Here is an 11765-nt window from a genome sequence, read left to right as displayed (position 1 = left end):
GGTCCAATTTGTAAGAAAGTTGATTTGAGTCTCATTCCCAATGTGTCAAATACTCGTGCTTGGGGATGGCTGCCGACCCGACCTACAATTCCAAGGCATCAGAATCTGACAAGTTGGGAATACGTACAAATTGGACCTTTTTTAGTAGATGGACACTTGTTTTAAAGCGTGAAAAAAACAACATAAAATGACTCCATACAGCTGATCCAGCATGTCTCCAGAAGCCCCGAGATCACAAATTGATTTTAAAAGACTTTATGTACACCTTCTGACAAAGTGCACACTAATGCTTTCAGCTAAGCAGCTACACTTCCGCCTTGTGTAAATAATGTCTTTTTAAATAAATTTAGGGCCTCTGGGCCTCCCGAAGGGGCAAGAGGGTGAGTAGGTAATGACTAAATCATTCGGGCAAACTTATCCTTCAAACAGTTTTTACTTTTTGTTTAAATTTCTCCTGCTCATACTGGCAATTAATAAAGTACTCATGTCGTCGGACTCACGATGGCCAGGTTTAAATTGAACCAAGATCTTTTTCTATATATTCCTCGTCAAACATTACACATTGGAACTCAACCACTGACTGTTCATTGTTAGATTAGGTTTCTAATGCTGGTAGCTTCTAATGTAGCTCAAGGAAACATGAGGGGCCAGCTACAGAGGTGCCTTCATTACCCACAATGCAACTTAGCCATTGAGTGATATCACTGGATCCTCAAAAAGCTTTCAACTACTTATTTCACATATGCAGTAGCGTGCCCCAAGACTTGTAAACACAATTTAATGTGTAAAAATGTGGGGGTTACCCTTTAATGGGCTGTATGAACAGCAAGCAAAACACCTGCTTTATGCTTAAGTCTGAAATCAGATCCTCATTGGTTGTTATAAACCTGGAGGCTGGAATAGAAGTCAGTGCTTTGAAAAAATCTTAACTCACAGTACACAAGAAAAGGAAAGAAAAATAAGCACATATTTAAAATGCATTTTATTTTCCTTTACAAGAAACAAAAGCAGACAAAGAAATAAGATGAAGGGGAAAGGGAGCGGGAAAACTGTATATAAAGAGATGCAACCTCTGGCGTCCTGAAAAAAATATGTACAATTCAAAATAATATCCATACAAAACATGCCACATACAATAAAAATGATCATTATATTTATTCATATTCCCTAAAAGTATCTCTGCTGTACAGATGCAACATCTTTTTAAAAAGTAGGTGAGGTTAAAAAAAACCTTCAATTTTGAGCAAAACTTTATTAAATTATAAGATATGCAGAGAACTTAAATTATTCAGAGAAGAAGAAGTTAAAAATTATTCAGGCTAAAATCCAGTGAGCGGCATAATGTCTCGTCATGGTCTTCCCTTGAAATAGAAACATACCAAAAAATATATATATCACTGCTTCGGATACTTGATCAATATCTACCACTTTTAGAGAAGATCTCTGTTATACTATGAGAGTGCAATTCATTACCAGGTTAAGTATGGGATTAACTTTGAGTATTACATCATAACATACATTAGGCCAAGTAACCATTTCACAAGGTTTACCAACACATTCACTTCTATAGGGAAGATATTAAAAAAGCAAAAACACTAACAATAGTCTAGGGAGTTCAAGATTTTCCATTCAAGAGTATATTAATCCAATTGTGACCGATTAAGGGACAGGTTTTGGTAATCAACAAGCAGTAGCATAAATAAAAAGAAAAATAAACACGAACAATATTACATAAATACAAATGCTATGCACCATTGTACTGCTTTACGCAAGAAGTGATTTTCATGTCTAATTAACGACCCCTCCAAACGGTTTCATATCACTCCGGCTTCTCGTCGCCATTGATTGGAGAAGACCGGACGTTTTCTCATACCTATTTTTAACAAACTTGTCTCTGAGAGCTTATAGCAAAAACACTAATAGAAAAACAGGTAAATGCAAAACACTCTGGTTCATATACATAAAGATATTAGTTTGCCATTTTACATATATTTATATTTATATACAGCTTTATCTTTGTTAAAATGATATCCAGTGGTTGATTTTTTTTCTCAATTTTATTTCTCTACACTTTTTGACTTTATTGATTACAAAGGGGCTGGATAAAGAGTTGCTGTCCCCTAATGCATATACTATATATACAGTTTGTACAACTTTGCATTTTTAAAATCATGTGAGGTCTTAGGTTAGGGGGAAGGAGGAAAACAAAGTAGTATGAGAGGGTGGAGTTTTAGTAAAGCTCCCTTTAAAGACTTTTTCATTCATCTTACATAGAAATGAAAACAAATGCCCTTTTTTCCAATAAGTCTTTCCCTGCCATCAGTTCAGCCTCGAGAGGACAGTACCAGCACTAGAAAAAGCACACTACAGGGAGGGGGGGAGGAGTAGAAACACTGCAGGCTGTACTCAGGCAGAGGAAGACTTACTACAGTAAAGTTAACAACAGTCCACTAAATCATACAGAGAGGAAGAGGCATGATTCAAAGTTTAAGGTTGAGTTGTGAAAAGATCGGGTTGTCCGGGGGAATAAAAAGCATTTCATAGGACAGTAGTCATGCATCCACCGGCTGGTTTGCAACAAGTGGAACTTCAATGGATGAAGCAGCAAGCAAATGTATACTTGGTTAATTCTGGACATTGTAGTCTTCTTCAAAGACTAAGCGTCCTGTCATGATCCTAGAGCCGTTTACTCACGTCATCTTCGAGCAACGTAAAAAAAGCTGGATGTTATTGTGCTTTCACACAGCTAATCATAACACGCTTTTGACGCATAAATAAAAAGAACAAAAGAAAAAGAAAAAAAAAAAAGAAAAAGCTACATCGATATTCAGGATGATTTGGTGGCGTACACGACACCCGCTAAGCTTCTTGATTGTGATTTTAATGCAATATCTTATCAAAACTGTCATATATTTCCTCTGTATAAACAATTCATGAATAATAATTATGTTGGCTCATTATTGTAAATCATCATCAGCATAGAGTAGATAGAGCAAACCTGCTGCTTAAGATTCCCTGCTTGTCCGAGAAGGCTAAGCCCATAAAAACATTCCCCCCCTTTCCCCACCCCCGTTCCACAGTAGCAGTTTTTTTTTTTTTTTATACAAAGCAGTCACTTTCCGCTAAATCAATGAGGTAGACTGGGTCCAACTAACCCACCTTGGGACTCCACAACATCTGGTGCCTCTGGAGCCACAGATCAATAGCATCTCAGATTTTATATTAACTTACATCTTTTTTTTTTTTTTTCTCCATCGATCATATGTAGTTCTTACACAGAGCCACATCAAGATTGTCTAGCGAGCCAAATATCCGTTTTGTCTTCATTGATGACTTGATGGGAAAGTGCCTTTTTCCTGGAGGTGAGGGGGAGGTGTGGTCAGGCGGGAGAGGAAATAGGTCCGACTTAGAACATAAAAATGCATCATTAGTTCATTCTTAGTATTTTAAAAATGGCTTTTTGTCGAAGCTCCAGGTGAGCTCTGCACTACGAGTATTGATATATCAGAGGGTCAGAATCATTTGGTAAGATGTTGAGGATTGTTTTCCAGCCACTGTAAGCTTATTGAGAACAGTCGAGGAGGGGGAAAGGGTTTTGGCTGAGGAAAAGGTGATTCACATGAAAAGTTAGTCCCACCATCAAGCTGCTGTTGACGGAGGTGGTCGGTTGCTTTTATTTATTAATGCTCTTCAAACCTTTGGCTACAGGTGTCAACGCTTTAGTCTTTCAGTGACGGAGGCCTGCCTTCCTCCACGTCTTTCAGAACAGCTTATGCACTGGCTATGTCGGATTCAAAGGCTTTGGCGCAGGAGTGTTCTGGCACCAGCGAGAAGGGAATTCTCCATTTGTTTTTCGTTTCATCCAGTTAGTTCATCCACTTTCGGCAATTCCAGGCTCCACAATGGCAAGGGATCTTGTGCTGATCGTCCTCGAAATCAAACTGGTAGTCGTAGGTCAGCTGGAATTAGGAAACAGACTGTTAATAACAAAAAAACATAAAACTTTCAAATTAACAGAATATGTAGGACTGAGTAGCAGTCAGTTTTCTAAAACACTGCACCTCCTCTCCCTTGGGGATCCTGCGGCTGGAAATGATGATAATCTTGTCTTCTTTGTCAAATGTTACGACCTCTGCAACACAGTTGGGGGCACAGGAGTGGTTGACGTAACTGGAAAGGGAAAAAAAAGATTAAGTCAGTGAAAAAAACTTACTAGACTCAGAGGGTTACAGTTGCTATGTTAACATGCGCACAATTTCTCCCCTATTATCAAAATCTGACGTTTGGAAGTGGGATATGCCAACATTATTTGGGTTTTAGGTGCACTCTTTCGACATGTATAGAAAGCTTTTGGAATATATGTGTCCACACTGGGGTTTTTAATGCAGTTTGCAACACATGGTCTCTTGGCCCTTTACTGCTGGGGTACAGATAGATGCACATTTGTAGGCGTAAAAGGAAACAACCCAACTTAAAAAAACATTATGAAAGATTTGGATATCCACAGGTTTTTGGATATGTACAAATAACTGACACTACAGTTCGACTGATATATCAGTTGGCCGATATTATCCACCGATATTGGCCTAACACAGATATATCTGTACTGGCATCTATGTTGTCCGATATGCGCAGATATGAACGCTTTATTTTTAGATATTATATGGCAGAAAACGATGATTTGGGTCATTTATAAATAATGAATTGTCCAGTGAAGCTTTTGATTGCACGGATGTCATTTAAGACAAAAAAGTTTATATCGTTAGACTGTAAAATATCCTGCTGTTACATAACTTTGTCACAAGCGTTTGATAACCACATTTGAGGGAGCACTGCAAAAATAATGTGAGTATATCAGCCGTTATATTGACATGAGAATTTTTCACACCCTTGTATCGGTATCGGCCCTAAAAATCTAGCATCTGCCGGGCTCTAATGGATCCATCAACCTTTTCAAGAATGTGGTTGAACAAATGATATAGGGAGGCTGTGTTTGTTAAAAGTACAGTGTGCACGGCTGAATGTAAACAAGTTAGCCAAAAAAAAATACATATATTTCAGTTAGCCATGTAAACAGCTTAGTACCAGAAATCAGAATATAAGAATGGTGCATGTGAATGTAGTCATTGAGGCAAGCCATCACAAATCAACACTTACCGAGCTGGGCCACCGGTCAGAGTGGCATCAATCACTTGCTCATTGTTGATGCGGAACATGTAGATCCCACGGTTCTAAGGAAAAAAACAGGAAAAGGTTGATGTACACTTAACTCAAAATACATTTTTCTTTTTCTAGAGACCTACCAACTAAATGTAATTATTTCCACAAGGGATCGACCGATTATCAGATGCAATATTGAGCCTTTTTCAGATGAACAGAAAAATCTGTTGGTTTATTTGTCCGATTGCTGATAAAATACATAAATTAAATTTTTTTTATGAAGTTTCTCAGTCATCGAGTCATTAGAATTAATTGAAAAATCCACTTCTTTGGCTCTGATGATGATCTTACTCAAAGTGGAGCTGAATTTAATTACATTACATACTCCTGGGTAGCTTGATCTATAGTAATGCATTGTAACTGTTAATAATAGTTATCAAGTAGTGAAGTAAAAAGTACAATATTTGCCTCCAAAATGTAGTGGAGTGGAAGTATAAAGTAGCAGAAAATGGAAAGTACCTAAAAATTGTATTTAATTACAGTACTTAAATTGTGCTTAATTACATTCCATCACTGGTTATTTGAACACTAAGATTTTTAATTTAACTGCAAATGTATATCAGCTCCAAATTATCGGTTATCTGTCTCCCTTGAGTACTAAGAATCAGTATTATGGACTAATGTCCACATCCCAAAGAGATTCTTTGTATTTTGCCCCCTGATACATCCTTAAACTTTAAACCCAAAGGAATATTTTTTTGTTTACTTTCCATTCATGTGCCAGTGTTTAACTGCCGTACCTGGGACTCATAGATCTTCTCACGTCGATTGGCCACCTCGTTGCGTATGACGGTACCGATGTACTCGATGACCATGGTGTGCTTCTCCAGATCCTTAGCAGCGTACAGACCCAGACCCTGGATGCGAGATCGTGCCAGATACACGTTGTTCTTCCACTCGGTCTTCAGGCGCCGATACTGGGACGACTTGGAGTGGACAAACTGCTTGCTGTATGGTGTGTTAAGCTCTCCAGTGAAGGTACTCTGGTAGGCCTTTGACACGCTGGTGCTATTTAGAGTGTGAGGCCTTGAGACAAACAGAAAAGAATATGTCAGTGTGTATCTACTTGATAAGATGCATTTATAAATGCAAGGTTGTTTGGTAAAAATGTCTACAACTGTAAATCAAATAATTTACTATAAAAATTGAACAAACTAGGACAAACTTTATAATAACTGAAATAAGATAATAGTCTGTAAAATTATTATGCTTTATCCTTATGCTTCTGTTAATAAGAGTTATTGTACAAAAGTATTAAAATAGACTCAACACTTCTTGCATCAAATGATTTTACAACAATCACACATGTTTTACTCTGCTTGATAACCAGGACATGTTGGGTGTTAATGTCAAGTCCAGCTTCTTGTGGCTTATTCCTTATAATAATGCCACTTTACCTCTTGCATTGCGTGGAGACTTTGGGCTCAGAGCGAGCAGAGCCAGTGGGGTTGATCATCAGAGGGAGCTCCATCAGAGGGTGACGGCCATATCTGAACAGGTAGTTCTGGCAGTTCTCCACTCCAGGCAACTAAAAGTCAAAGAAATCATGTTATTAACGAACTCTGATCTGTAGATCTGTTATATCATAGCAGACTTTTGTGGTTCTGTAGCCCATAGGTCTCGACTACTGGGCTAAAGTTTGAGTCTAGTCAAGCTTTCTATATAGTCATATCTGCTTATGATTTTTGATTGAGTTTTTCATACACTGCAAGTATTTCAAATCTAGTCCCAATTTTGGCATATACACTAACGTTTCCAAAATTTTATCAAATTTTACTTTTTACCATTTTTGTTATTTACTTTCACTAATTTTATAAGTTTAGTATCAAGAAGGAGATGTCAACCTCAAGGGCTTCAATCATGACTTGGAGACTAAGACAAAATTAAATGAGACACACAGTTATACCTTTTCTTGGTGCATATTCTTACCGATTCAGTGATGCGCATGACAGCATGAATTGTGAGGCCATACATCTCCTCTCCCTTGACATGTTCGGTGAACAGCTTCAACATGGATGATTCATCTCTAAGTTGAGCCACCTTCTGAACAATCCGTTCCCAGATACCTAAAGACAAAGATGTGAATAAAACACAGTTGGTGTTAAAGAAAGTTAATTCAAACGGAAAAGCCAAAACATTGAGAGATACTATGTAACAAAGTGGGAGCTTCTCACCCTCTGGAGTGGTATCACGAAACTGCAAATCTTCCATGCCATGTTCCAGAACTCGCACTTCAAACACGGGGCGACTGTCATCCTCACTGATGCGGCAGCGGTAGCGACAGCGCTTGTTGGGAAGACGCGTACTCCAATAGATGCGTGTGGCCTCATACCCAACAGGGAAGATGGCAGTGGATGAGTGGAAGTTTGCCATCTGGGAGGGTAACAACTGGCCAACAGCGTGAAAGATGAGGCCGCCAACACGGAACAGGTGGATACGGTCACCTCGCTGTAAGATGCTGGCAATCTGCTTCACCTCATCCCGCTCGATGTAGACGCGCCGTAGCACAGCAAACGCACTGAGTTCATCTTCACTGGGGCCCTTCAGCTTATGCTGCGTGCACAGCATGGTCTTGTCCTTAAAGAACATGCAGCGAGCTCGGATGGCGCATGCGAAGTGGTAGACATTTGGGCAGCGCAGTCTGTTGCAGCTGTTGGTGGCGCCTGTTTTCTGGCAGTATGCGCAAAGAGTCCGCAATCCCCGGCGCAGGGCTACCTCCACATTGATAAGTGCACCTCCCTGTGTCTCATAAACCTCTGTAGACCACAAGGCACAGTTGAGGTGCACCCACAGGTCCACATCGATGTTAAGCAACCGGGCAGGTCCATCTGTGGCTCCATCACCTTCCTCATGGCAGAAGCAGCATTTACGTTTGTCCCGAGGCAGCCTTTCTGGTCGAAGAGTAATGCGCAGGCGTTCCATAAGCTCAGACACCTCACGGCTGCTCTCCTTCTTTGAACCTCCCTTGCGTATTGTGATGACAATCTGAAGACGCTTCCAGCGAATCCCCTTCCATTTTTTCACTTTGGGATGCACCACCTCCTCGTCAGGGGAGAGAGGCCGGCGCTGCTTGATAGCCTTAGGGGAGGACTCCACGTTGCTGGGAGAATCTTCAGGTAGAGGTTGAGCTATATCAATGGTCGAGTCCTCCTCCTTGGCAGCAGGACTCAGATGATCTTCAGTAGGAGCAGGAGGAGTAGCAGGATCTGGGACTGCACTGGCATTTTCTGGTTCTGTGACTGGCTCTGGAGCAGCAGCTTCAGCCTCTGAGACACCAGTTGGTGGAGCAGCATCAGTAGGCGGAGCATCATCCTGTTCAGGCTCAGTCTTGATCTGGACAATGGTAGGACTGGTAGGAGATGGGGATGGAGGAGCAGACTTTTTCAAAGGTTCAGCTTCAGTCGATGAAACTGGGGCAGCTGGTGGAGGTTGTGGAGGGGACGGTGATGGAGGTGGAGACTCCTCTACTGGTATAGCAGGAAGGTGGCGCACATCTAAGTCACTAACATTGGTTGTGTAACAGTGCTGGACAGGTTTGTCATCCTTATCTGGGAATTCCTGGGAGACAATTACACATATGAGATCTACAGCATACAAGAAATATATCATACACAGCACATGATAAAAAAAAAAGATTAGTGATTCATACAGTTCTCAAGAGAGCTGTAATGACTTGCCTGTTTAATAAGTGCCAGAATGTCCACTTGTTTCTTCAATGTACAGCCTGGTAGAGACACATCAAATTGCCTGAGCCACTCATCCTGACTGGGTGAAGCACTGTCTTTTGTACACAGCGCCCCTGGAAAACATGACCACATTAACATTAGTCTTCATTTCTGGATGAATAAACTTAAAAGACTTGCATTCATGTTTAAAAGATCCAGACACACCAAAACAATATCCAAGAACAAGTGGCAAGGAAGGCCAACTGTTGCTTTGCCTCATGTCACCTATTTCTTAGCCAAAAAACACCGCAAAGACTACAGCTGATGTCCAACTAGCTTTTATGCTCTGCGCCTGTGTGAGAAGCAATAGCTCTCCATACCACCAGGTGGCAGTAGTCTGTATTCAACATTCAAAAGGGAGACGCAGGAAGACTCAGGATTGTAGAAATACAAGCTGTTGTTATGATAAGCAGTGTTTTTTGACACAACTCTCGCTAATTATGCCAATTCTAATTGAGAATATATCTGATAATAAGGTGCAAATGGCACTGGCGATGAGGCAAAGGTGAAAAATTAGGAGAAAAACTGCATATATGGGTGAAATCATGGATACTGTAGTGACAGGAAATGGGGGCTTTCCCTTTCTTTTTCTGTTTCTCTTCTCATGCACCAATTTGCTTAGCTGAACAGCCTATCAAGTGATTTTTGTAACTGATGGGCTCCACTGCCAATTCTACATCATCGGTCAGCCCTCAACAAGAGCCGACTAGTTCCAATGTATCTGACACACTGTAACAACTAGGGCCACAGACACTCACCAATAGCCCCACATTGGTCGACGATCAGTGGGGTGTGTCAGGGCCCTAAGAGCAATCTAAGTATGCGAGTGGGTCTGCAGCAGTGGAGTCACTCTTCTACAGCGATTAAATCTTGTTTTTGAACAGCAGCTTGGCTACACTCACATGTTTAAGCAACACTCAAAGGACTCACATCACAAGATGCTTAAAAAAAAGGACTATGACATTTTTTTCCATTTAATAGATATTAGAAATTAGAAATAGCTCAGACATTTGTCGCATGACTTGGTGTGGCAGGGTGACATGAATGTCTTGATACAGTTACACACCCTCTTTTTGTGATTACCAACTCAATATAACATTAAGATAATCCAAACAGTCTCTAAATTCATACCTGACTGGCCGGGTCCTTTCCCAGGCCCATCAACTCCAGGCACGTCTGGGTTTTGGGGAGGGAAAGTCACCTCATAAGAACCTGGCATCCGGATGTTCAGCAGCTGGGCCATTGCCATCATCACGTGATTCAGTTTCTGGAAAAGAAAAAAAAAAAAAAGGGAAGTTCAAGTGTTTCTTAACTATGTGTGAAGATAAGCAAAGGTTAAACTGGCTGCAGTGATACTGTGGCTTTGTACCTTAGCTGCAGCAGAGGACAGAGTGAAGGTAACGGACACCTCGTTGCTTTTGGCCTTGTCCCAATGGTTGGATGTAGAAACTACCTTGCTATCGGCTGCTTCAAGGGGTTTGTTTTCTGGGAATGCTACAAAAGAAAATATGTAAATTAATCTTCTGGCAGTCTGCATCTTAGCAATATAAATGGATTTTATGGTAAAACTAAATGAGACGTGAACAATAAAACATAATGCACACATTCAGGATGGATTTTTGAGCAATGTTTCTTTTGTTTTGAGGAATTACATTTTGAATGTATAATACCTGGGATGGCAGTGCGAGGTATGAGGGGGATGATGGGGGATATTGCTCTCTCAGTCTCCTCCTCTTTAGGCTCCCGTAGGTGTGGGAAACGTGGCGTTTCATCTCCTACGTTACTCTCAGGGGATGATGCCGGGATGATGCTTTCTGGGGCATCCTCATCATCACTCTCCATCCTGATACGAAGACATTTCCTACAGTTAGAGCCACTCAGCAACACAAAATATGTGTATTCTAGTTGACAAAAAAACGCAAGGGAGTTGCATTATTGTACCTGATGTCCTCATTCTGGTTATGAGGTGGGGTGGGAAGAGCTGCTAGAATGTCGACACTCTTCACCTCCTCTGTAACAGAATCTGCAGGGGACAATTAGTTATTTAGAAACCAATCATTGTATGGCTGCCGATTAGTTATCATGAAAAACATTAATTTCATGCCAATTGTTTACCCATTGGCTCCTCTGCTGGCTCTGTGTCTTTCTGACCCTCAGACAGCTCCTCCCCAGGAGTCACTCCATTCAGCAGCTTGTGCTGTACTGAAGGTGGAGGAGTAGGTGGAAGTGACGATGGTGGTGTTGGTGGGTTGCTGAGGTTACTCTGTAAAAGGCACAGAACAATATCCTCATAAAACAACTTTTTTTTTTTGAAGATGATGTTGTTGAGGAAGCATTTATAAACAACCAAAGCCTGCAAAAGCTAGCCATTGGTATATGCCGAAGCTTAGTTATACCTTAGTGAGTAACTGAGAATAATAATCTGGGATGTTGTCCAGCACTGCATTTCCAAAGGATCCTTTGAGCTGGGCCTTGCCATTGGCTGGACTGCTTCCAAAAGGTGCAAACAAATCCAGACTGGCGGTGATTGATGGCTCCATCAGGGGCAGCAGAGAGAGACCCTAGAGGGTAAAAGTCCATTAGTGAAAATGATGAAGAAGCACTTTTCAAAACATCAATGGCAAAAATCATTAAGGAAATTCATTTTTTCCATCCTTTCACCTGTTTGAGTTGCTTTATCAGGGCTTCAGCACTTTTTCCAACTTCTTCCTTCTTAGTCTTCTTCCGTGCGTTTGGCCCTCGGTCTCCAGCTGCCTTATTAGTGCGCTTTGGCTTTTGTACAGGAGCCCTTTTTGTTATAGACTGTAAATCCTGTAAGGG

At 40.9% G+C, this 11765-nt stretch overlaps 1 protein-coding gene across 4 annotated transcripts in view; it reads right to left on the bottom strand.

Moving 5' to 3' along the window:
- Nucleotides 1–965: 965 nt before the first annotated feature.
- Nucleotides 966–11765, bottom strand: part of kmt2d (lysine (K)-specific methyltransferase 2D) — a 33929-nt gene continuing 23129 nt past the window's right edge. For all 4 annotated transcript variants that reach the window (XM_073471098.1, XM_073471101.1, XM_073471102.1 and 1 more), the window contains exons 41-55: nt 11607–11756; nt 11342–11506; nt 11061–11208; nt 10887–10968; nt 10616–10788; nt 10315–10439; nt 10077–10212; nt 8898–9019; nt 7395–8778; nt 7150–7286; nt 6618–6748; nt 5961–6246; nt 5158–5231; nt 4062–4170; nt 966–3959 (exon numbers count right to left, since the gene is read on the bottom strand). In XM_073471098.1, coding sequence (XP_073327199.1) covers nt 3867–3959; nt 4062–4170; nt 5158–5231; nt 5961–6246; nt 6618–6748; nt 7150–7286; nt 7395–8778; nt 8898–9019; nt 10077–10212; nt 10315–10439; nt 10616–10788; nt 10887–10968; nt 11061–11208; nt 11342–11506; nt 11607–11756 — 3315 coding nt within the window. In that variant the 3' untranslated portion in view covers nt 966–3866. The remainder of the gene's footprint in view (nt 3960–4061; nt 4171–5157; nt 5232–5960; nt 6247–6617; nt 6749–7149; nt 7287–7394; nt 8779–8897; nt 9020–10076; nt 10213–10314; nt 10440–10615; nt 10789–10886; nt 10969–11060; nt 11209–11341; nt 11507–11606; nt 11757–11765) is intronic.

The sequence above is a fragment of the Pagrus major genome, chromosome 7 (genome assembly GCF_040436345.1).
Source record: "Pagrus major chromosome 7, Pma_NU_1.0".
NCBI lineage: Eukaryota > Metazoa > Chordata > Actinopteri > Spariformes > Sparidae > Pagrus > Pagrus major.
Note: the sequence above shows the minus strand (reverse complement) of the source record. Positions and strands in the feature narration are given on the sequence as shown.